We start from the raw sequence: 27384 nt of genomic DNA, 5'->3' as shown, positions 1-27384 counted from the left end.
AGCTGGATTCTTGCGAGATTCACAAAGACTGAAGGACTTGCACCTGGCTAACAGCAAAGGCTTGTCCTGTAACACAGAGAGAAGAAGGTAAACTAAGATGAACCTCAATGAAACTTACTGGTGATGAATCACAAAAGACGCTGCAGGGTTCTGGTGGTTAAAGCCCACATTAAAGTCTAGTAAAGGATAATTCAGCAGAAGAAAAATAGCCGGAAGAGTCCAAAAGGAGTCACCAAAACTCAGGGATTAAGAGAAATTGAGAACAGACGAACTAACAGAGGACAAGACAAACACAAGGCTAAACACACCAAGGTAATAAATAATCAGGGGCAATCAGAGGCGGGAACAAGACATCAACAGGAAGTACAACCTTCTAAAACACAAAAGTAACTCAAAATAAAACAGAACGTGACAATAAAGTGTAACCAACACATCAGGGACCAAGAAACCAAATGACTGTCAAACTGTCCTCCTCTGTCAGCAGAACAAACTTGGTCTAACTGTATGTAAATTAAACTAACTTAAATATTTTAACACAATCACAATTGGCAAAAATGGTTGATTAGAATGTTACAAATGAGGCCTGTTGCAAACATCCATCCATTATCTATACACTCCTTAATCTTCACTAGAGTGGCGGAGGGCTGGAGTCTATCCCAGCTGACTCAAGGCGAAGGCAGGGGACACCCTGGACAGGTCACCAGTCTATCACAGGGCTACACTTAGAGACAGACAACCAAGCACACTCACATTCACACCTAGGGACAATTTAGAATCACCAGTTACCCACACTGCATGGGGAGAACATGCAAACTCCACGCAGAAAGATCCCAGGCGTCCTTACCGGGACATGAACTGGGGATCTTCTAGCTGTGAGATGACGGTGCTAACCACTGAGCCACCGTGCAGCCCCCTGTTGCAAACACAACTCAGAAATCCTGCCTAGATTCTGATAGACCGTGGCTGAAATGAAGCCAGGTCTAAGGAGTCAATGGGAAGCTTTGTTCAAGGCAGCATCACACCTAGAACTAAATACTGTCCGCACAAAGCTATATGTTTCCCCGGACGCCTTCATTCTAGAGATCTTCTGTGGGATGAAACCTTGTAAAAAGAAGTCTTTTCCTGCTGCACGTTATGTTAAGACATTCAAGTTACAAGGAATGAACAACAGTTTTTACATTTCTGTATTTTTGCCCATTGGTTTGGAGCTGAGTATCTCAGATATACATGGATGACCCTAAATCTGTAGACAGAAAAGTGAGGGTGTTAGAGGACATAGGTAAAGGTAAGTACAAAAAGGAATCAAAAGAAGACGAGTCTGCCCGAGCACACACCCAAACACTTAAACCACATTCAGTGCCAAAGGAGGCTGAAGGTTTGCGCTCTTGGGGTGTTTTTGGACACGAGAGGTCCTGCTGCTTCCCTCCATGTGACCAGGCAGGTGATGGACAGATGTTGTCCTTCCCTGAAACGTAAACACTACAGGCTGCATCCTCCTACAACCAAACAAACATTGGCTGCACCTGATCAGAGGTAAACTTCACTCCTAGACTGTCTGGTCCTGGATTTCAAAACAGACCAACATGGCAGCTTGTTCATAAAGTTTAATTGTAATAGTCACAACAATGTGTTTCTGAAGACACTTGAGGCACAAAGTAAGCAGAGCAGATGTTAAATCTGTCTTCATTCTTTGTTCAGTTAAGCATCACCTGGGGACCTCTGGTAACTTTGTCGTAAAACATCGTCTGTGATTTTATTATTTTCCATGTCTGTAATCTGTGAAGTAAAAATTCTCTGAAATGATCTTCCTGTTTCACAGAACACAGAGGCCCTGTGATAAGGTTTTATGTTGTTCATACCTTGTAAAAGCAAATTTTGGATGCAAATTCAGGAGGCTCATGTCTCCACACCATCATGAAGACCTATTCACAAAAAGTTCAGATCCATCAGAAAGAATGTTTAGATGGATGACGTGAGTGGTAGCACATGGTAAAGGAACATTTCATTGTCTCTCAGCAGACTCATCGTTATGTGGCAGCCTGTTAATATCATATCTGCAGCAGTAAATTCAAGCAAAACACAGACCGTGCTTTTCTAATGTAACTGAGGCCCACAAAAGACAGATGTGGAGAGGCAACACAAGGTCCCCAGGTCATAGTCATCAGACTAATCCTGTGCAAATAGGTCCCTAAAGCAGAGTTGCAGATGAGCTGGTGTGCTCAAGCTACAGTGAGAGGTGAAAGAATATTTTTATGGAAAAACTCACACATTTGTAACTTCGATAACTTTTTCTTTTTTTTTTAAGAGTTTAATGAGGGACCAGAGATATTTCTGACAGTAAAATGTGTTTGTCTCTTTGGTACCTTAATGTTCATCACAGTGAGTTGAAGCAGCTACAAAATACAGCAAATATTTAAACTTGTGTGATATTTTTCTGCACTTTTTGGCTGCATTATGTGTTGTTTTTGAAGTATTTGATGAATCACAATCTACGTCCTGCAAACACACACAAACACACACCTAAATGTCTAGACAACACACACTCAAAGAGCTGCTCATTACTGCTGATTGTATTAATGAGTGCATCATTAAAAGTGATAGAGAGGATGCAGTGACGAGCTGAGAGCTGCTGACGGAGCACAGTCAAGTCCAAAAACTCTCCACTCAGACATGTCTAATCAATTGTAAAGGAGAATCGTGAAATACAGGACGGCAGCAGAGGCCTGGATTCTCTGTAAAGATGATCTCCCCAGAGGTGCTCATGAGACATCGAAGATGCATCACTTTGCAAAAATAAAGTGACAACTATGCAAGAGAACACCCGCTTTCTTCTAATCTATTAAAAACAAATTAAAACTCCACAATAAACGAGTGTTTCCTCGTCACTGAACTGTGTGTGGAATTCATTAGAAAACATCTAGTCTGGTTCCTGCGTTGGTTACTGACCTCGAACTAATAATGGTGAGTTTTCTGGAGCGAACCAACTGCTTACCGAAGCCTTTTTCAACCGCAGCCTCATATTTGACGGCAGCTTGAAAACCACTGATATTTGGTTTTCGTGCTCACAAACACTAACCCTGCATTTCTAATTCCACACCATTTCACTTCAGTTTTTCAGCTGATATAAGGATTTTTAAAAAATGCTGCAAGTCAACTTTTTTGCCACAGATGACTTGAATCTCATATCAGTTGAACACAGCAATGGGAAAACACTGTAATGAATGTGCTAATCAATAGATATCAAAATCAAGAGAATGTTATCGGTGTTTTTAAAATGTCAAACCATTATTAAGACAAAGACGTATTCTGGAGTCTGGTTTGTGAATTAAAAATGACAGTTTTACTCTATATACTGTATTTTAAAAGCCAATAAAAAATCAATTATGTGAGACTGTACAACAATATGGGTACTCTGAATTGAATGCTAACATGCTCACAATGAGGCTGCGTGTTTAGTAGGTATAATGTCTTTACCATCAGTGAAATAATAAAATAATTTAACTGGTTAAATTCTAACCTTCACTCTGATTTTGTTTATATTGTTGATTGAAACAAATTCAAGTTCAGCACTGACTTTTGAACTTTAACACCAAACATTCATGTGCTTTTTGTTTGTTTGTTTGTTTGTTTGATTATCTTGTTTTTGGACTGATGATGATCCCACCACTGTGTTTTAACTGTCATTTGCAGCCACAGAAGAGAATTTTGATAAAAAACAAAAAACAAAGAAAAAAACAAACAATGTATAGACTCACAAATATAATCCTTCTCAGTCAAAAGTGATCGCTAGAAGTGTATGGTGGTATATTTATTAGCTGAGACTCTTTCCTCAGCCTGTATTTTCGTCTTATCTTGCTCTGTTTGAGATGTTTCTGGGCTGTAGCCGTTGGGCAGAGGCTGTATGAAGGCCCCTGTTACAGAGGATAACCTGGTGTATCGATATTGGATAGATGACTGAAAAAACAAAACAAGAGTATCTGGAGTTTGTTTTTACCTGCTGGTGACCACAGTTGGAGATGACAGGGATGTAGAGCAACATCCATCCATCCATCCATCCAACCATCCATCCATCCATCTATTATCTATACACCGCTTAATCCTCACTAGGGTCGTGGGGGGGCTGGAGTCTATCCCAGCTGACAGGGTGAAGGCAGGGGACACCCTGGACAGGTCACCAGTCTATCACAGGGCTACATTTAGAGACAGACAACCAAGCACACTCACATTCACACCTACGGACAATTTAGAATCACCAATTCACCTCAGCATGTTGTTGGACTTGTGGGAGGAAGCCGGAGAACAACGTAACTACTGAGGTACAGAGCAGCAGAGCAGTAGCAGCCACAATGAACGATCCTGTGAGCCTGAGCTCAGGACACAGAAATCCTGATTTTCAGATGCTTTTCAGTTTCAGATCTCTCATGGTAGAAGTGTAGCAAAAGTCACGTGTGAAAAGACAGCCACCAATGGGGAAGCCGCTTGACTCGAACATGTAGACTTTTCAACTACGAATACCTCTGTACACATTGACAACTCTTTGCTCGCACTGATAACTCTTATTACATGTCTGAACTTTAACACAGATGACACATTAGAAAACCTCATTACAGACAGACCAATTGTGAGACAACTTTCGCAGATTCCGGTTCACATTGACAACTTCTTTTACACATTGACAAATCTCACTTAGGACAAACGGATTGAGATACAGACAGACAACTCTCCATACGCATGGACAAATAGTTTTGCTAAAATAATGACCCCATAGAGGACTAGGAGAGAACCCACGCTGCACGGGGAGAACATGCAAACTCCACTCAGAAAGATCCCGGGTGTCCTCACTGGGACGCAAACCGGCTACCTTCTTGCTGCAAGGCAACGGTGCTAACCAACTCTGTCACCTTGCAGCCCGTTATAGAGCAACATGAAGTTTTTTTTGTCTGTTGGACAGCTGCCTACAATATGCTGTATGCAAAACACTGAAAGCTGCTGTAGTATCAAATGTAGATACTGTAAGTTCTAGGTTATCATTTTTTGTCTAACTCGCAAGTCACACCAGATATTTCTGCAGGCCCAAACCAATGTAGTAACTTGATTCAGTGCAAACAGTGGTAAATGTGTAAATTTGTACATTTATGTTTGTAATGTAAGTTCAGTGCTGCAAGCTTGGATAACACCAGCAGGTTGAACTTCTCAGTATCTGCCTGCAAACTTTGTTGTGCAAGTTTGTGCATTATGCACTTCTAACCTGGAGAGGAGGGCCGTGCTGACTGAACTTGAAAACCTTGACAGGAGTCATGTCAGTGCTGCAGCGTGGTCACAGTTAATGCTAAATAATTATATAACTGAGAATGATTGTTTGAGCAGGTGGCTACTTTGGAAAGCAGCTTTTTTGTAGTAATTATTGCTTAATGAGTCTATGGGCCTGTTGTAACAAATAGTAGTGCAGAAGCAGATCAAATAGATTGTATCTATGCAAGGCTGGACAGGTGACCACATATGATTCAACCCTGATTCAACTGTGTCTAAATAAATGTTTTAGCACCAGTGAGGACAAGTGAGGGTTACAACTTCATTACTATGAGCACATTATTAAATATTTGATCAGAAAAGACACATATTGAGAAATAAATCTCATTTATGCAGCTGATGAAAAGAGGCTACAGGATACAAAATAAAATACTCTGCTCTGCACCAGTTTGCATGATAATGAAACACATTTATTAGCTGAAAATTGAATTTAAACCACTTCAGCTCTCTGTGCATCTATTATGATCCTTTGCTATATGTCTGGGTGCGAATGCAGCAGAACCATCTGGACTCGCTGCAGCCCAGCTGGTGAGCAGCTCTGCTCTCTAACAGCCAGCTGAGGTGTGCTAATAAAAGTGATGAGTTCAGGTGCTTCGCTGTAACCAGCGTGACAGTGTTACAGTGAATCTGCTGTACATTTGTCACTGCAGTTTATTTTTCTTGTCAGCTCAGTGGCATGTTGTGGTGACGAGGCAGGGCCACACATCTGTACTGGTATTAGCATGAAGAATGTAAGATTTCTTAATGGCTTTTTAATAGAAGTTGCTGTCAAATAAAATAGAATTTCAACTGTTATTGTAGATTTTTGCCAACATGAGATTTCTTATGGTCAACTTAGCATCTGAAAACCTCAATTTAATATGTTGCATTGAATAGTTTTTATTACATATTAAGCATTTTGCACATAATGCAGCTGTGACTGTGTTGTAAAAGGCTATACAGCACAACAGCAGTAATTCATGTAAACTAGGTTAACTGTTAAATAAATAAAAGAAAACCAATAAAAAAAAAAGTCATTGCTTTGTTATTAAGTGAAACATCTTTTATTACTGCTTCTAATTTCACACGTACTGGAACTTACCTGTGTTGCTGTGTTGATAGATTCAGGCAGATTTGCAGCAAAGCAGTGTTGCTGATTTTGCAGCAGACAGCAGGTTTGACGTTCGTCCTGGCTGCTGCAGAACATCAGACTTGCTGCAGTTTAGATGAATTAGAATCAGTTTACCTCCTGCTGTGGTCACTTTTAGCCAATTTTGACACTTCACAATTCACTGAAAGCATGGGGAAATATACCTTATGTGGCAGTCTGGAGTTGGGCACAAAGGAAATGGGAGGGTTGTCTGTCTCTAAATGTAGCCCTGTGATAGACTGGCGACCTGTCCAGGGTGCTGTCAGGGCTTCACCCTGAGTCAGCTGGGATAGACTCCAGCCCCCCACGACCCTAGTGAGGATTAAGAGGTGCATGGATGGATGGATGTTTAAACCCTGCATGAAAACTAATTCTAACAACCGTTATTGTTTAAAACAACCCTCAGACACAGAACAGAAGTAGATGTTGGGAGCTGAATACGTCAACATGACAAAAACAAGACGACACAAGAAAAAAATGTATTGTACATCAGCTCAGACACATCAGAGGAGAGTCCTTTAAAGGCCATTAAAAGTGCAGCTGAGTCACAACTAAAACCCCTGCGGACCACTCTGCATCAGATTAAACATTCTGAGGTGAGATTTTTCAAAATGAGGAACAGGTTTGTGTTGTCATAAAACCCAACATATCTGGTGTCGACATTTTCACATTTCTCTAACGGCATCTTTGAAAAACAGCTAAAGCTAAAAACCAACTTAAGACGGCTACGTTGATGTTACATTGCTTGACATATAACAGTCAAACATAGACTTAGCATTGTTGTTCACCATTATTAACTAATTATTTCTAACTTTGACTGTTAGAAGAATCAACGTTTCTTACCTCACATTTTGCAGACTTGGATTTTTTTGTCTCCCTGATACAGGAAGAAAAACAGACAAATGAACAGACTGAAAGACCAGACTGTATACAAATGACATGTATACATGTATACACACAGGAGTTGACTGGATGATGAGACTCAGGTGAAACTGATCCGGGCGGAGACAGCAATCAAAAAAGTGAGAAAACACACAAAGAAAAGGGGCAAAAAACAAAAAAACACAGGAGACACAAAAGGACTGAAACTTAAATAAACCCACAAGTAACTAAAAATATGGACACTGAACACACACACGACCAAACAGAGGGAGGCACAAGGCTTTTCTTATTTCTCTAAGACTCTGAGACTTTTAGGCACCTGAGACGTATAAAAGCAGCAACGCACAGATGGAATCAACAAACCATGATGGAGCAGAGACTTGTACAAGGTGGTAAGTTAAACATAACCTGGATGTGTTTTTATTGTCTCATGTCACTAAGCCAACAACAGCAAACGCACTAAGCAACACACAAAGCTGGTCAACACAAGGGTTCAGAACGTACAAGGAAAGGTTCAGAATGACATCTTTCTGTAAAAGAAGAATCCTGAACTAATATGAGGAGTTTGCTGATGCACCTCGATAAGAAGTACATTTTAAAATTCTAAAAGTAAAAATGTACAACATTTGCACTTGAGATGAATGAAATGTTGCACTTTTCAGGTGCAATATTTCATCATCAAGAGATGTATGACTTCACTACTTCTATATCATTATCAGTATTCATTATTACTTTTCTATTCTAGTCTGATCTTAGCTGACTTCTTTATACTTTTGTTTCATGCTTATATGTTAATGCTTTTCTATGAGGAACTGCATTTATTCTCATATCGTTTCAGGTTTTTTTCTGAGTAATATCTGTCACAAGTCCCTCATCATTAATAAAGTTCCATTTTATCTTACTCTTGTATCTGTGATACAGGTATCTGTGATATTTAATTGACGTATCTTCTCTTCTCAGGTGGGAGGGACGAAGACCAGAGGAGACAAGGAAAGGAATCGAGGATGTAAAAATTGAGAAATGAGAAGAACGGACGGACAATAAAACACAGGAGACATGAGGGGGAAAGAGGCACGATAAAGACAATGGCACTATTTTAAAACAGAATGCCAGGACAAAAATGAATTAATCAATTGACTGGACATGGGAATAGTGTGACAGGATTTTGAACGAACATGGAAAAAATCAAGTCTATAAAATCCCATGTGAGGCCACATATTTGTGTCATTCTCCTGTGATGGACGTCCGTCAGAGCTTTGTGCAAAAAGAGCCTAAATATACAGTCATGCACAAAAAGAGCTGTCAAAGCTGCTCCATTTGAGTTTATAAACTGTCCCTTCAATCATTCCGAGACAACTGAGAAGAACTCCGCACAGGCCGAGCAGAGTTTCAAGTAAAACCGATCAATCTGGTGAAGCAGTTTTGCCAAATCCTGAAACATATTGTTCTATAAAGTCGCACTTTTTTGTCGAGATGCTCTAGTGAACATGCAGAATGCGGCTGCCGGTGATAAATCTTCTGTGTTTGGATCTCACAGTTGATGAAGAGCTTCTCTGATGAACCTGGAGAACCAATTTGAGGCTGCAGCTTTGGCTCCTGGTTATTGGTCCAGCTGCTCTTTGGGGGGATTTTCTCTCTCACACGGCAGCTGCTGTTGTTGTTTCTGCTGCCTCCAGTTTTAATATCACTCATTTAGATTCATTATCCTGTGTGGCTGTACAGATATTCCAACTGTCTGTCTCATTACGCCCAGAATCGTATTATTGCCTCGGTCTAATCATCGTCCCAAAGAAGCCCAATCAAGTGTCTGATTTGTTTCCTTTATTGCGCACCTCCAGGTTCATTATCTGTAAATCTGAAGACACAGAGGTGAGATTTTGTTTGTTTCATTGCAACAATGTTTTTTTTTTTTTAAATCTCCAGCATTATGTTCTGATCTCCCAGTTAAAAATAACTCACTGTCCATTTAAGATTCCCAGAGGAGCGCTCTCACTTCTACTCCTCTTGTACCATCTGATCCCTCATTTACATGCCAATTACTGAGCAAATCTGTAATATTTTTTTTTTTGACTGACACTCTCTCACCCACCCATCTGACAGCTTCCCTGTAAAAACCCTAATTATACAGTCAAATCCTCAAAGCAGCGTTTGTTGCACAGCGTTTGCAGTCCAGCATCCTCAGGGATTTTATCACACAGGAAGCTTTTTGTTTCTCTAAAAGTTGTCATCTCTGAATATACAGCACACCCACTTTCATGTGGCAACTTTATTTCAGTGTCATTGTCATCGTGCAGCAGTGGGCTGATGTGTTCTCAAGGCCTGTTCTGGGCTTTAAATTAAGGTTTGAACCAAAAGCTTTAAAGGTTTACTTTAAAAAAAAAAAAACAGAAAAAAAAAAACAAGGACGTTATTTGTGCTACTGTCACTTCTTACAAACAGCACAGACGTCTGCTTATGGGGAACAGGGCAGGATAGGTTTGTTAGTTTGTTTCAGTTTCTAATTTTAACTCGCTTTCAGACTTGTTTCAGGTGCGATGACTCACTTTGACGTGATTAAATTACATTTAAAGAGCAGTGGCATCATTCGATGGAGCGATGGATGGTGTAGAAGTAAAGAGAGCTTGCAGCGACACTTCAAATATCCACAATGACATTGTTCCAAAGACAAATGAAATCACCTCATTCATGTGTTTCACAATTCAGCTGCAGATTTTTGCAGCTAAATTATGACTAGTTGTAATTCCAGTTTCTGATATCTACAGTTTAATTGTGACGAGTCATAATTCTAGTTCAACATATCTTTAATTGTCCTCAATTTAGGGTTGTGAACAAACGTTTACATCCACTTATAAAGACCATGTATATCATGCAGTCGTGAGTTTCCAATGACTCCTATGACTCTGAATTTGATGTAATCAAACAGTTTTCAGCACGATGATGCTGCCAACAAGCAGAATGAGGCGTCACTGAAGGAAAGGCTCCTCTTACTGGCAGGTAAGTTTCAATGCTCATTTTCCACCTCAGCACTTTTCTGCACGATGGATGTGAAATTGTATTTGGTCATCCGAGAGTGTCACATTTAGAAACTCTTAAGAAGCCTGAATAATGTGTACAGGCAGGAAACTGCAGGAGGTAGTGACATGTCTGTAAAATCTCATGAGAATGCCTTTGACCTTTATCCTCGTGTTTCATTGAAACACAACAAATTTAGTTGAACTGCACCAAGAGGAATAGTCAAACATACAACTAGAAGCTTGTGGACGAGCTTACTTAAGGTGAACATTGATGTTTAACCAAATATAAGTATTGCTGCATGTATATTTTTAACCCAGCAGATTTTGTCACATTTCCAGAAGACTTATAATAAACATAAGAAAGAACTAAAATACGGATTGTTTTTTGGGATGAAGACATGTTTCACTGATTCTATGTTAGAAAAGTCAGAGTTACAGGAGTCATTGGAAACTCAAGACTGCCATGACATGCATGGTCTTTACAAACTTTTATTCAAGACTGTACGTCATTGTTTTTAAAAGTCCTTCACTAAGTTTGAACCAGTCAGAGTGACGTAGATCTCTTGATCTGAAACTCCTCCTCGTCAAAATGTACAGAAATCTTTCTTCTTCTTTGTTTTTTTAAAGTTATTTTTCTGGCCTTTTTGCCTTATTTCATAGAACAGAGACGAGAGAGACAGGAAAGTGGGGGAGAAGAATGAGCGAGACTTAAAATCACGGCCGCTACATCAGGGACTTCAGCCCCTGTACATGGGACGCCAGCTTAACCAGGTGAGCTGAAATGGACAGAAATCTTGAGTTAGAGTTTTAACAAGGTTAAAAGACGTTGCAGATGGGGCGCCGCTAAAGCTCACCGGGTTGAGCTGGCGTCCCATGTACAGGGCTACAGTCCCGATGTGGAGGTCATGGGCTCGAATCCTGCTCATGGTCCTTTCCCACACGTCCTCTCCCCATTCTTCTCCCCCACTTTCCTGTCTCTCTCTCACTGCACTGTCAAATAAAGGCACAAAGGCCAAAAAAATAACTCAAAAAAAAAAAAAGACGTTGCAGATATCTGTAGTCTTGTCAGAAGCTACGGGTTGGGGGTGGAGGTAATTTGCTTTTAAACATGTGCTAAAACTGTAACTGCATATGACAAGCCATCTACCAACATGACAGAGCAGCACGAGGTCAAAGTTCTAGTAAATTTCAAGCACATGTCTCTGATGAATGAAGCTCTTGTTCTTCAAAACTCCTCACTGATGAGATCTAATTAGTTTACTGCATTTTCTAACAATCTTATCCACCACAGCAGCTGCAATTCCATCCCTAAACATTGTTTATATGCTTTGCTGTACCAACATCGAATAGGCAGCCCTATATGAGCAGTGTTCTGTACAACAGCTCAATAAGAGATAGGAAACAGATTAAAGAGCGAAAAGTAGCTAGGAGAACTGCAACTCACTGGAGTGATGAAGTGTATGATTTTATCTCAGGATCTTTTAGTGGAAGCTGTAAATCGTTGCTGGGGAAAGACATGTCAGGACTGCCTTGCTAAGGATGCTGTTACTGCAACCTGAGTCTGGCTAAGCATCACAAAACAGACGGACAGACGGCTAAGGTTTCTTTTGGAAAAAATGAACATGAACAAAGGTGATGTCATGTTGCATGTCGCAGTTTTTACGTAGCAAATTTCAACTGACCCTCAGTTGGAGCTCTTACTCATCCAAGAGGTGTTGGATGGAGTGAGGGATCTTTTCTACCAAACTGTGAATTTCTTCATGGATTGCTGTGTTTAAATAATAAAGCACTAACCAGAAAATGTTGCAGGTGGAAAAGATATTAATAGTATTATAGTATATTAATAATATGTTCTTGTTATGCACATTTTGAAGCATTGCATTAGAAAAACGTTCCCAATTTCCAATTTCAATGTTTTAAGTTCATTTTTTTGACTCATTTGAGGAGTTAATGTGCTTCATGGTTGATGGAAACATATTTCGAAGATGTTTTGGTTTAACAAATATTAAACTCACATGACTGATGAGTTGTTTTGGCCTCTTTTGTTGTCTTCATGTTTGAACAGCATGAAACCTGAGCAGTACTATCTGAAGAGAAAGAAGAATTACAACTTTGAGATTTTTGTTTCTTCTTCTTCACGGTGTTTTAGTGGTGAGCCATAAACAGTTTTAGTGTTGCCTTCTTCTGCTCTGCTTAATACAACTAACATAACTTATACCGCCACCTTCTGATGACACTATGCAGCCAAATTCATTCACCTAGCAGTTAACAGAAACAAGCTTTATACGCATTTTCTTTTTTAGCTGTTTCAAAAGTTTGCTTTAAATTCACTTTGACCATTATATAGAAACATGGATACAACGTCTTTTGCATGTCGAGCAGAGACGGGGCACTGCTAACTGCACAACCTCCTACTTTCATTCAGTCATTATGAGTCATTTCAGCCAAGAACAGTTCCAGCGGTTTGATTAATCTCACGTGTCACCAGAACAGAGCCATTTAATCAGAGAGCCAGCGACCGCGGGCTGCACAACTCACATTCCATGACAATGTAGGAGAGAGAAATTTCAGGCCTAAAATCTGTGTGTCACATCATCATAATGTGCAGCACACAGCCAGACACACACCTGCTGTTCATTTATCTGAAGTGAACCGCTATCAATCAGCAGCGGATTGCGGATTGAATTATCGCGGCTCCAGCATATCCAGCAGCCGAATCCTGTGATCCATTCATCCTCCGCCACACTGATCACTGCACTGACACGAGCCGGGAATAAGGAACAAACAGGCCCGGTGACAGAAATGAGATTAGAATGACTAACGTTATCGGGAATATAATGGAGCAGAGAAAGGATGTGGAGACTAAATGATGAATGCAGATGACTAATGAATGATTAGGGCTCGCAGTCGTCTTACAGGTTATGAAAATGATACAAGCGTTGCTCGTTTGAGACTCACTGCTGTTGATGCTTACACAGTAAAACAGTATCTGTGTTATGGTTATTGTTATGGCTACTTCAGGTTTGTTTCTGCTGACGAGGTCCCACAAGGGAATTTCCTCGTTGGGCTTCGCTTATCTGCGGCCGCAGATCATTTATGGTTTGGCTTTATTGCACTGTAACAGCAAATAAACATAAAATGTGAGAGGTAAGTACAGTGTACATGAGGAGGATTTTAGCCACGCTGGCACTCTGGGATATCAACAACTATTTAATGGGAAATTTTCTACAGACACCCATGAGCCGACTGACTTTTCAGCAGCAGGTCAGAGCTTCCACCTTTTTGTTGTTTTGTAGTTAAAATTAAAGTTGCAAGGGAGGACTGTCCATCGAGCTGCTTCCCCCCCAGTTTATCGTCTGTTCCAGGTATTTTTGCTTTTCTTACAGACTTTTTTTGGGGGGGAAATGATGTGGAAACTATTTGAATGTCAGCATGTTAACACTGTGATTATCTGAGGTGGGCATGGTACACCAGCGAAACGTCAGCATTATTACTTTTTTATTGTGAGTCTGTTAGCATCTGTAGCGTAGCAAGAAGCAGAGCAATAGTTTACCATTTGAGAGAAGGCAAACCCTTTTCTCACAGCTGTTAATTTGGAAGGAGACCATTTGAGAAGACAACTAGCCCCAAACTTTCACCTAAATATACCATCTGCATCAGAACATGAGGTAGTGACCTGAGTGGGATTTTTATGGCCCAACTGGAGGCAACACGATGTCTCCAACCTTACAAAAGAACTGTTAACAGTCACAAACTGTATACGAGGTGTGTCAGAAAAGTTTCAGGACTGGTGTCACAAATATATATTTCATAATCCAAACTACAAACTACAAGTTTTCCCCTTCAAAGTAATCTCCCTGGAGTCTAACACACTTTCCCAGCCTTCTCTGCCACGCTGCCATGCACACCTGGAAGGATTCTTCCAGGATCCTCTCAGCTCCGTCGTCACAGCCATCTTGATGTCATCCACGTCTTCAAAAGAGGTCCCCTTGGTGACCCCCTTGAACTTGGGGAAGAGGAAAAAATCCCACAGAGCCAGGTGGGATGAGTAGGGAGGTTGCGCCAACACGGTGATGTTCTTCTCAGTCAGGAACTGTCAGATGCTCAGAGCGTTGTGAGCAGGTGCGTTGTCATGGGGAAGCAGCCTCGACTTGTCCTGCCACAACTCTCGCATCTTCACTGAATGAAGCAAACGCTGCTGGATCTTTTTGTAGACGTGCCGGTTGATCATCTGAAGGGGAAAAGTCATAGTTTGTAGTTTGAAATATATCTTTTGTGACACCAGTCCTGGAACTTTTCTGACACACCTCGTGGAATGGATAATAAATAATGGTCAACTGGGCGGGAGGCGACCTACACCATGCATAGTCCATCACAGGGCTAACACACAACCGTACACGTTCACACTCATATCTACAACAAATTTAGAATCACCAGTTAACCCACTGGGCACTGGACTGTGGGAGGAAATTGAAAAACCCACTCAGGCAACCAGCAGGTTCAAACTCTCAACCTTCTTGTTGTGTAACAGCAGTGTTAAACACTTTGCCACAACATCACCCTGATAAACAGATTAACACTTTAAAAAAGTACTCACATTGGCATAACCAGACTGAGCTGTTCACCTTCATGTTTTGTCAGACACACACTTCACTGTATATCAGCAGATGCAGTCGCGTAAAGCCACATTAAAGTGAGTTTAAAGAAACATGGGGGGAATCAAGTGCAGTGAAGATTTGAAAGCATCTCTGTTCACTGAGAAAGTGCTTCTGGGACATCAGCTATGCGTCGTTTTTGTTGGATCTGTTGGAGACGTTGGGCTCCGCCAGGCTCTGGGTGTTGCTGAGTGGCGTTGACTTCTGGCAGGTGGTGTCACTCCTACACACTGCGAGTCGCTCAACCAGGCAGTGCAGATGGTGCGTCGCGAGCTGCCAGCAGTTGTTGTGTTTTTTATGTTGCTTTTTTTTTTGACATGCTACATACCCCCGTCCCCACTGTGAGGACTTCACATGTCCTACCTCTAGGAAAGAATGGAAGTAAGCACAAGCTGTGACTTTGTGTTTTATATTTTCATTCACAAATAGGAAATTATAATGTTGTGTAAAGACTAACAAAACAAAACAGCGAGTTTCAGAAATCACTGAGCAAAACACTGTTGACAACATAGCCGTGTAGTTAACGTAAGCTGAGAGAACATGTGCAGAGTTACAGTATGTACATCAAATCCCAGAGAGGACCGAGAAATCTGAGCACGAAGATGCAGCGATGACTCGATCCTCTCGCTACACGCAGTCTGGAAGAAACAGGAAGTTTATCTGCTGTGTTGTATACGTGTTCTACAAAATCAACGAAATATTGTGATGGCAGTCGTGAAAGCACAATGACAACAACAGTGAAATAGTGTAAACTGAGCAGATATTGTACAAGTTTACAATAAAAGCCTGGGAATGTCATGTGACACACAGAGCTCAACGATTGATCAGTCAGTCGATTAGTTGCCTTTAAATGAATCATCAACTATTTGGATAATCGATTTAAAAAAATAAAATACAAATAATTAATTGAATCGTCAATAGAACAGTTGCAGTCCTACTGACACCAAAACTGGCCATGTGTTGTCAGCTGTATGATGTTTTCTTTTGTGTTTAAAAAAAAAAAAAAAAAAAGTAATATCAAATGGGTCATTGTAGATGGTAACGAAACAGCTTGATATTTTTGGAAATACTTGAATTCATGTACTTTCTTGTTGTGAGTGAAATTAAAAGACGGAAACCCCTTTCATACCAGGTTACAGCTAGCAGACAGTTAGTGTAGCTTAGCATTAAGACAGCTTTCCTGGCTGTCAAAAGGTAAAATATCCACCTATTAGCAGCTATAAACTTCACAAATTAAGACATAAGCTGAAATGTTAAAATTAGTCAGACTCTGGATTGTAGTTGAGTGGAAGTATAAAGAATCAGAAAATGGCAATACTTAAGTACAAGTGTCCCAAAACTGTAACCCTAACTCCAACCCAAGTACAACACTTGAGTAAATGTACTTAGTTAGTTTACACCACTGTTTAATTTGTGAACAAAAGATGCAAAAAATGAAAGTAGCTGCTGTATATAATCCTTCCTAACAAATGTTTTGGTTTATATATGGATTTAGCATGAGATCTAATGTACAAGTCAGCATCAGAGGGTCCAGATGTTTCCAATCTTTAAGCTAAGCTAAGCTAAGCTAAGCTAAATGGCTGCTAGCTTGACCTTGATATTTGGCAGAACAGAGAGTGGTATCAATTTTCTTTGTGGAAAATAAAAAAAAAAAAAATAAATAAGAAAGAAATCCCTATTCCTCTAAGTAATGGCAGCAAATGACAGAATGACAATTTTATAAAATGCTGGTATGAATTCTCTTGTTAATTAAAACTGGGCTTTCAAAGACCTCTTGACATCTTTGCACAGTGTTTGGTTAATCACAGGAGCAAGGTCACAGCGAGAAAACAGCCGGTGGCATCAACTCCAAAACAAATTAAAGGAACAGTTTGAGATTTGGAAAATATGTTCAGCTGTTCATTCATGCTATGCTAAGCTAAGCTAACCAACGTCTAGCTATAGCTTCATATTTAACAAACGTGACAGTGGTATTAAACACTTGTGCAAAATAAGTATATTTTCCCAAAAAACAAAACCACTCCTTTTAGTCCGGTTTCATACTTAAAGGAGTTGGACTGGTTAGTGTTGACATGAACTTGAGTGTCCCTGTCATGATATTTGAAGTTTTTTGAAATATCCCATTTTTGTGTTTGTGGATGTAAATATCTTATCCCGATTTCAGAAATCTAAATAAACCATTATCCCAGTTGAAAGAAACCTGATTATGTTAGCTTGACGGCTCTGTAATAAAATGTACGTATACATCATCTCCTTGTGTCCCACAGCTGCTGACTACCTGCTCAGGTAAGAGCTAAATGACGCAACAGAAACACAAACCAAGCAATATTCCCCACAACTGCCCACTTATTACAACTCTATGGGCACTTGGTATCAGAGCTGATGCTCGTACTGTTGATTCCTCTGGTATAGTTAACTGTTCAAAAGGTGAGATGAATAAGCAGATTTCTTTCTCTGTGCTCCATGTAAATGCTGCACCCTGATTATGATCAGACCACAGTTCGTCTTATAACTGGGACACTCGTGCGCACGTAAACACAACGGCACAAATCAGTTCCAGATCATTAAGTTAGACTTTAGCTTAGGTGTACACATGGTGTTTGTCCATATTTGTTCCCGTGCAGATTGATGGATAATTAGAGCTGCATTAATACTATGAATACTTGTCATTTGCACTAAGCTGTAAGAGTGGGACCACATTATGTTTTGGAGTTATGGGGACAGATGTAAGAACTGATGTAAAGCAGTGTAAACAATTGAAGACATAACACTGCAAAGAGTGTGTGTTTCAACCCATGAGACCGATGTCTCAGGAGTTCACAGGGGTTGATGCAGAGAGTTACTGTCTGTACATGCGAGTCTTTGTAAAACACATGTTCTGCAGATAAATCCTTGTGACTGTGCATCATCGGAGTGACTCATCAAAGTCTGCACTTACTCTGATAAAAAAAACAAAAAAAAAACGTTACTGTGTCAGGTTCATCACAAACAAGTCTCTCATTCAGAAACTAGAATGAGCCAAAGAGGGGTTTAAAAAACAAAGTGTGTTAATTGACGTAATAAAGCCAGTAGATGAGGTTGAAGAGGGAGAAGCTGAAGGGGAATATAATCCGTGACCATCTGTCGATGGCGTTCACATCGGTGAGGTCAGGGATTTTGATTTTGAGCTGCGAGGATCGTCTCCGCAGACGGGTTTTCTTAAGATGTGCGTTCCTGTCCATGCTGAGGCGTCCCGACTCCTGCGGCGTGCTCGGCTTCCTGTACTGGACCCCCGAGTTGTCGAACATCATAGAGGAGGAGTTGTGAGTCTCGCTGACGGTGGTTGTGATCTCATTTCCTCCCACCTCGTTGTGGATCTCCAAGGTTGTCAGCAAAATGTTCCCCTGGGAGTCGACCTAGGAACGACAGACAGCAGCGGTGTTAAAAATGGGCTGAAGCGGAGGCTTCAGTGACTGATGACACATGTGCACCATGTGTCAGGGGCCCGGAGCCGGCCTCCTCTAGCGGCTGACAGATTACAGCCGAGGAAACAGAGAGCGGCCTTCAAAAGCAGGTTTTCTGTCCCAAAGTTAAATCACTTCTCACAAATCAGCTCAAGGTTGGACTGGATGGCTCTAACACTAATGTCATGACAACTATCGCCACCCACACAAACACAAATAAATCATTTGGACCTATGTGGCAAAAATAGAGGCGCAAGATGAACACAGTGATACAAGAAGGTGGTAACACGGCATGAGAGGAGGTGACAAGGTGAATATTTATTTTCTGTCAACTTTGGTGCAAACTTATGACACCAGCTGATCCTATTCTACAATATGAGAATGAAATATGGACATTCTGAGATCCACGTCAGAGCTCATCTATAAATTAAAGCCTGCTTAACCTCGTGTTATATTGAGTCCTTCCATTCATTATTTATAGCAGCGACACATCATCGGAAACAAAACATATACATCATATTTCATCCAAACAAATTCCTGGAGGTAGCTAGACATATATCAAAGAAAATCATCGACACAAGAAAGCTGTAAAGAGCAGTGAAGTGGGATTTTCGACATATAGTCATCATTTTGCAACACTTACAGCTGTCAAGTCGGTCAGCTGTAACTGTTGCATATATGCGTGATTTTTTTGCGGAAAGTAATAGAAGTATAACACACGAAATTTAGGGTTTGGTACATTTCTCGGTACAGCAAAGGAATATATATATATTGCCATTGAAGGAGTTACAGAGCTAAAATGCTGCATATTGTCATAAATAAAGAGAAAGTATCCTAAAGTGTACGACATACTAATATTCAAATCAACCAGTTTCATCTTTAAAACTGTACAAAGTGAAGTTGCATTTCTCTCCTGTCAACACTGAGGACTAAGACCATATTACTGACTAGTTCAGTGCAGGTATAATCACCTAAAAACTGTGGTGATCTGAGTTTTTTGTGCATGATTGTGAAACATTGTTTAGTGTATGTCCCTGTTGGTTTGGTGGCTGTGAGTGTTTTTTGAGGCTGGGCAGGGTTTTTGGACGGGAGAGGTTTCACTCACTCTCTCCCACATCTGATGTTCATCATAGTCAGCACTGGATAAAGCCTGCCTCCACCTGTGCTCCAGCGCCAGTGGATTGTCTTCCCTCGAGTGGTAACAGGCCAGCCAGTTTGCTTAGAATAATTGTGTTTAGAGAAACTCGCCTTGTCTAACTTGTGCCTTTGTCTCAGCTCAGCCTCTGCAGCCGTGCTCCTGCCTCAGCCGTTTAGTCACCCTGTCCCTTTGGAACCTCCCCTGGACCACCCTCCCTCACTTGACTTCCCTTACGTGCTTCCTGGTTTCCTCTGTACCTTGCAGCCTGAATAAATCCCTCTTTCCTAACCACCAACCCCACTGTTGCTTTTTTGGATCCCTTTCCAGTGAACCTTAACAATATTAAGCCTAATGATGGGTTGTTTACATTTATCTTATGGGATAACAAGAGACACAAACATGACAATAAAAGGGTGTGGCACAACACAGACAGAAGCACTGTTAGGAGGAATCCACTCATACAATGGTCGTGGTCAGAGAAATGGCTGGTAGAGGAGGATACTGTGATATAAAGTATGCTGCTTTGTTAAATGAGGAGGTCAAACTTTGCATGGCGGTAGCAAAGTTTCAGTGGTGGGTTCACAGATGTGACACTACAGCAGTGACAGACACTCACCCGTCGTGAGTGACGACGCCCTTGTACCTGATTGGACTGTTTAAGAGACGAGGACTTGCAATTGCCTCCTTCCAGAAGGGACTAGCCGAGAGAAACACAAACACAAACCCCTTCGTCTGAGCTTTGGTCAGGTGGTAGCCAAGGAGCTCACAGAGCTTCACAGTCACAGAAAGATGATGGAAGAGTCACAGAATCCTTCTGTGTGGATCAGTTACAATCTGTGATTCATCTGAATCACTGAACCAAGGTCCCTTTTCTTTCCATGTTTGAAAATACATCAATATTGTGTAAAATACTGATGCAGTCTAGGAATCAACCAAAAGGGTTATTTAGGGTCATTTAAGGGTTGATACTGATATCATTTTTTTGTAATCAAGGAAGGTTAAAAAAAAAACAAAAAACTATATATATTTGGAAATTATATACATTAATAACTTAGCCTCTAGGCATTAGCCCTGAAAGTACCAAACTCCTGATTTGTGGCCACTGCTGTGCTGTTTGTTCAGTTTTTGCAGGTTGTGTCTCTGCTAGAGAGATGTCTGTCACAGCAAACTGTTAAAGTTAATCCTACTCTAGAAAGATGTTATGGTACTACAGATAGCAATAGAGGCTAAGAGGCACAACAAACATCTTAATTGTGTAATAGCCTTGCCCTGGTGGTGAAACAACAGTTGCACTGACACCAAGTGAACTATTGGAGCGTTTTCTGTGTAAAGGGGAGACTAAGCATACCTGTAAAGGTTGTTGTGTTTATCATAACTTAAACATCACTTCCTATCTCATGTTGCAAACACAGCTCCGCTAATTCACCAGAGCTGCTCCATTCAGCAAATGTGCTCATCTGTCTCTCTGTGTAAACAATAGCTTTCAGTGCTTGGCTGCTACTCATGATGTGTAAACAATCACACAGCGTCGGACATTGCTACGACTATGGAGTGACCGCAGATTGAGAAAGCCAGCTGCATGAGGACAAAAGTAGCTTATTTAATTTATTTTGTGGCAATCGGCCAATATAAAACAATACCAAGAACAGGAAGAACACAAAATATCAGCCTCAATAATCATAACATAATGTGCGTAACTGCATATTCACTTTCATTTGATCTGCATCAAAATCAAAACATATATTTGATTCCAAAAGTATGCATTTGCTGTAAAATTTATATTTGTTTGCTTGCATTGAATAACTGTTGGTCAATATATTGAAATAATTTACAAGTTATGTAACATCTTATTATCGCAATGAAAAGTCATGTATGTTTAACACAACAAGGGAATTTATTTTTTAGGCCAGACAACAAATATGCTCGACTGTTGGGTTTGTTTAGCCGATGAGTCAAAAAGGTCATTTCAATTTGTAAATTTTACTGCAGTGCATTTTCAAACATGGAAATTAATTTTAAAATTGCCACAGAACTTTAAATGAGTTACATTATGCAAACAAATGAAAACAAGTTAGTTTCATATCCATAGCTGTGGACCTCTGCGACTACTTTTGTTAAAAGTACTGATCAATTACAAATTATTATTACATACATCTCCACCATGGTCATGGAGAATTGCTCCATGTGGATGATACAACCATTTGAGGCACTTAAGTTATCATATTGCTAACATATTGCTAACATCCAGCCCTAGAATAAAGATTCGCTTAGTTATGAACATACACAGCACCTCTCCAGTGTTTGGAAGTGTTCCTCACCTTGGGCACGTCAAATTTATTCCGGTCATTATTTGCCTTCTGCGCCTTCTCCGCCAATTTCTTCTGCATCTGAGGACCTCGTCCAAAGAAAATGTAGTTGACAAAGGCATATTCCAGCAGAGCCAGGAAGACAAACACGAAGCAGCCCATCAGGTACATGTCTATAGCTTTGACGTAGGGGATCTTGGGTAGGGTTTCTCTCAGATGGGTGTTGATGGTTGTCATAGTCAGCACAGTGGTGATCCCTGGAAGAGAAGAAAATCAATTCCCACAGTGTTACTCCATCTAAAATAAAAGTAGAAAATTTTAGCTTTCTGCCAAGTTCCAAGTCTAAGTCATTTTCATCAGCTGCAGGTAACTTTTCATCATGGATAAAACAGTCATAAACAAATAAAAACCTTAAAAACTGTCAGATGGATCTTGGTGAGCTTTCATTTTCTTAGCTTGGATAAGTAGAAAATGCTCATCTATGTGGTTTACAGCTCATTTCAGCGCACATCGAGCGAACAGACTCAGCAGATACACAACAAACAGCAGTGCAGTCAGTCTCTCAGCATCATGCACCATCAAAAATAATGTGCCTGTGTTGTTCCTGTGTCTTCTGGATGGCTCACCAACCTGGACAGTGTGTCTATTTCTGTCGATTCAGGCTTACATAATTAAAACAAAAATGTTTCACTGTATGGTGTGTGTGGGGGAGTTGAGAGCGCCGTGGGTACATGGCATCGATTTCTGCATAACAAAGGGACGAGCAAGGATCTAAACTCTCTAAGAGTTCAGAGGAGACGGATACTCGACAAACCCCTTGAATAACTGTGCAGCACTGCTCCCAAGTTTACAGCAGCTGAAGTAGACGAACAAGTTAAGAAGTGATAATCACAGAAGACATAGACCATGCAGCTGTTGTGAGATTCAATGTAAATACGCGGTTTAATTTCTTAACGTCCCACTTCAGACGTCTTTTTCCACTGCTGAGCCTGACAGGCATCCTTGTAAATCTAGTTTTGCTCAGGATATTCACACCACCATAATGGCAGAGAGAATGGAAACCTGTAATAAATCATCACACAGACAGTGATTAAATTTGGACAGCACAGTAAGTGTAAAAGCTTTCTAACTTGCATTGATCTCAGTGTCTCAGACAGCTTTCTTCTCAATGAGGAGGCGTTACAGCAGATGAACCAGAGGAGAGAGTTTCCTGAAGAGGTCTGACCCTGTGGAGGTGCTTTCCACACGTAAACGGCCCACCAGGCCTCCTGAAACCTACTACACTCGTCTTAAGATAGTGTACGATTTAGTGATTGCTGCAGTGATGTGCTCTTTCTAACACAGGCACTACTTTTAGTGCACTGAGGCTGAATGAGGATTTCCATTAAGTCAAATATTCTAGCAGAGATCAATGAAGATAGGGGAGGTACAGTGTTTTCCAGCGGAGACCTGAGCCTCGTTTTAGATTCAGTCCTGCAGGCCAGTGGAAAGTCTAAGAGAGTATTAGATCCAGTTGTGTCTCCTGTTACACCACAAGGCAGCAGCCTCAAACAGGCTGAAGGGAACATACAACTGATAGGTTGTTTTTGAATCTAATATTTTTCTGTTTAAATGCGACTGAAATGTGGGAAGAACTCACCAGTATATCACACAATGTCTAATCAGGGTTCATTTACTATTCTAGTGCTACTACAGAGTCTGGTTGTGATGATACCGAACAAAAACTTTTGCTTTAATATAAATGCTAGAAATATAAATACTATTTCACAAATCCTGCCAATTTTGTTTCTAAAATCAAGTGGCCCTACACAAACATTTCAGAAATAAAATGCTGTCTTCATTTTGTAAAATTAGAATTTAAACCCGGATTCATCTGATAAAAGAACAAGATAAAAGTAGAACTTGAGCAGCAAGTCAACACCATGTTTGAATGTTTATGCTATTTAATGTGTGCTCACAAGGAAACAACTGAAATTTAATTACAATCCCAGCAGCTGAATGTGCTTTAAAACAGTATTAATTCATTTCTTTCTAACTTAAAAAAAAGCCATTCGCAAACGCAACATTTTTTAAAGTTTTAACAATGAATGTCCTGACAAAAGTTTTGTCTGGAAAACATGTCTCTTAGAAATTATGTTTCTATATAGTGTAATTTACTGAATTATCATTTAACAAGTGACAGATACGTTGATTCAGAAAGTATTAGTCATATGCTCACTGACAACATGTTTTTTTCTTGCAGTACAATATTTACTTGTAGTGACTACACTTATTGAAGGAGCAGTCTTTCTGGAACCTTACAGTCCCTCTGTGGTCATTCATTTAACCTTCCACTCTGTGTATCAAAATTACATATTTAGAAGTGTATTTTAAGTGGAAATAATCCGTTCCTGGCTTTAAAGTACTTCCTCTAGAATGTGCAGTTCTTAGTGTTTTGGGCAAACTGAAGAATGCAACTCCAGTATTTATTGTGTTATGATCTTCAACAACTCCTGAGGGAAAAATCTGGCTTTTTCTCTTGGCCCTATTCACAAACTTGCTACTGGACAGGTAGTGTACTCATCGTTTGTAAGAGCTTTTTGCTAAAAATGGCTTTACGCTGCAGCTGCATACAACGCTGATGAAATTAAATCAAAGCAGTGAGGTTGAAGCTGTGGTTGAAAGACAGCAAACTGCGCTGTAGAACTGCGGGGAACTGAGGAGTCGAGTGATGATCCTCTGTCGGTTCATCACTCTGACTGACCTATTTTACACTGGACCTAGTTATCTGACCCACTGTTAATACAAAAACACTGACTGGTGGGATGACCTGATAGCTGAGTAGGGCACAGACCGCATGGATGAAAAAGCCTTCAGCAGTGAATCCCTACTTAGCTTCCCTTTACAGAATGCTATTTGCCTGTTCTGTTCCCTAAATGTAATGTCTATTTCTACTGCTCCTATCAAAATAAAGGCAAAATGCCAAAAATGTATCTTAAAAAAAGAACAGAGTGGTGCAGCTTTAACTGTGTCTTCTTTTCAAGCATAAAACAAATCTGTGGTGAATTAATTGAATAAAAAAAAAGACCTGATATAAATCTAAACTCCTTAACATCCTTTTTTTCCCCTACAGAGTCATTCAAATGTCACCACACACTCTAATTTGAGTTCACTAAATGTCCTGAAACATCCAACCTGTCATCCTCGCAGGTCGGCACAGTGAATCTTATGAGCTAGACATGATTTCACAGCAAACGTTCCATCAACTGCACAACATCTCAGTGGGCAAAGGGGCCATCCGTCATCAACGTATCCTGCGTAACAAAAAAGTCAGATTTTCCGCGGTGCATCCATCTATTCAGAACATCCTCATTACCTCCCACCTGCATCCCACAACTGTCTTCTCTTCATACTTCTTGTTTTTAATCTGTCCATTCCTACCTGTGTGAGTAATGTGGTTTGCAACTGCAGTAAAGGACTGAACATTACTGGTTTAAGGGAAATGCAAGAGTGGAAGGAGAAGAATTTGCAAATCGGATTCTGAAGATAAAAGGTGCAAAGTGTAACAGAAAAACGGCCAACATAAAATTTAGCTGTCAGTGTCGATGTGAAGGTAATGTTTCAGTGGGTGGTGTATGTTTTCTTGTAATAGTTTTTCTCTTGACACAGGGTGTTAAGTGGATGTATTGCAATACTTATTCTCGCAAAGTCTCCTCCAAGTAATGTCCTATTTCTACAACCACACGTGACTTGTTATCCTTGTCGAGCTAATGCTATGACAGGGCTGAAGGACATGCAAAAAGAATCATATTTCTATTACTTTGACAGATACTGCGACATGAGTGATAATTTTAGTGGGAATAGTCATTCTGCTGGCCAGACATGTTCCCTTTTGTCCGGGAAACAGGATTTGCAGGCCAGGGTGTCTCTGTAGCTCCACAATGCTTAATTAAATTGGTGTCTTTGACACATTTGACCAAAAAAAATTGCAGCTCCTTTGGATATTGCACGTGGTCATATGACAATTTAAAAAAAAAAAAAAAAAGGATTAATTGTTTGGTCCTTTCCTTCAAGAAGTAAAAATGTTGTATGCTAAGCACAACACTAATAATAACAGATTCATGATACTCGGACCTACAGGTGTGTTAAAATGACACATCATGTGATCAAGTGTAAGGTTTTACTTTGCAGAATGACATAAGGATCACTATGAAAGTATCTGGGATGACATGACTGTACAGAGCTTGAAATGAACATCGGCCAACCTTCCAAAGGTTGCAGGGTCAAGTCACATTTGCCATCAATCCCAGGTTCATTCTGTATTGGACTTGACTTTGGTGATGTCATACTTTAAATGCTTCTGTCGGGTTTCTTGCTTTGTGACAGGGGTGGCCACTGTACACAGGCCTGCAGGCTGAATCTATTAAACACAGACGACATCTGCCTGTAGATTAAACTGCAGACCTGAGGTCACCGCACTGCACAGGACACATCGTACCTAATGCAACTCTGGCAGCTGAGGCGTCATAATTTATCCAGAATGAAACCCAGGATAGGATGGTGATGAGGATGGAGGGCATGTACGTCTGCAGGATGAAGTATCCAATGTTTCGCTTCAGCTTGAAGCTCAGAGACAGTCGAGGGTAGGCACCTGCAGGACAAGACACAGGAGAAGAACAAGCCCTCTTCAATTCAGCAGAAACATCACTTTGTTTTGGTTCCTATGGTGACAGTTTCATGAATTGATTTCATCACCATGGAAACAGGCAAGCACAGTTCAAGTTGCAAATCATTTGATAAAACTTCGTGTTGAGATTATTCAGCAGCTCATATTCATATACAACATCAAAACCACCAGCAAGTGACGTGAATAGTAGAGATTATTTTTATACGATGCCATGTTCTGCATCTGTTCTGGCATTCATGTGGATGTTATTGTATTTTGGAAAGCCCAAATGCACAAGGCAGGAAATGTACTAATACTTGTCAAATAAAGGCACTGACCATGTATTTTATCAGTCAGCTCATAAATTTCTGACAAAGTTTGAAGAGGTTTAAATGTTTCACATTTCACATGCAGTCCAATGCTTTGTGTATCCCTATAATTTCCTATGAAATTAATAAATTCCTATATAAATGTTCCTATAAATATCCCAACAATTTCCCTGAGGTTTCCACCAAAGGGATCAATAAAGTTCTATTCTATTCTGTTCTATTCTATTCTATTATAATGTCAATTGCATCCAGCAGCACTTCTCAAGAAAACCTTTGAGCCAATCAACAACATTTGTATCAAAATGTAAACCATTGTTTTGATCACTGTTATTAAAAACTACAAGTCTGTAAGTCTAAAAGTCTAAAAGTCTATATAACGCCTTTTGTTTGACTTGCAGTACTGTGGTAAAAAAAAAAACAACAACATTTTTTTCCATTTTTAATATGATATATATATCTATAATGAAAGTATATTGGGCTCTGTTAAAAGAGGGGAAACACTAAACATAGTGCTGATGGAGAACTGCTGGCAC

The 27384-nt window shown here is 40.2% G+C and overlaps 1 protein-coding gene across 4 annotated transcripts in view; it reads right to left on the bottom strand.

The window, feature by feature from the left end:
- Positions 1-18037: 18037 nt before the first annotated feature.
- The window catches only part of gabrb3 (gamma-aminobutyric acid type A receptor subunit beta3), a 30270-nt gene continuing 20923 nt past the window's right edge, over positions 18038-27384 (bottom strand). The window contains exons 7-10 of one of the 4 annotated variants that reach the window (XM_008292572.1): positions 26355-26507; positions 21890-22134; positions 20188-20268; positions 18038-18385 (exon numbers count right to left, since the gene is read on the bottom strand). In XM_008292572.1, coding sequence (XP_008290794.1) covers positions 18038-18385; positions 20188-20268; positions 21890-22134; positions 26355-26507 — 827 coding nt within the window. Of the gene's footprint in view, positions 18386-20181; positions 20269-21889; positions 22135-26354; positions 26508-27384 lie in introns of all 4 variants that reach the window. The other 3 variants (XM_008292575.1, XM_008292574.1, XM_008292573.1) reach the window with 3 other exon arrangements.

Source organism: Stegastes partitus, unplaced genomic scaffold (assembly GCF_000690725.1).
Source record: "Stegastes partitus isolate 25-593 unplaced genomic scaffold, Stegastes_partitus-1.0.2 Scaffold819, whole genome shotgun sequence".
Lineage (NCBI taxonomy): Eukaryota > Metazoa > Chordata > Actinopteri > Pomacentridae > Stegastes > Stegastes partitus.
This window is presented reverse-complemented; position numbering and strand designations above follow the sequence as displayed.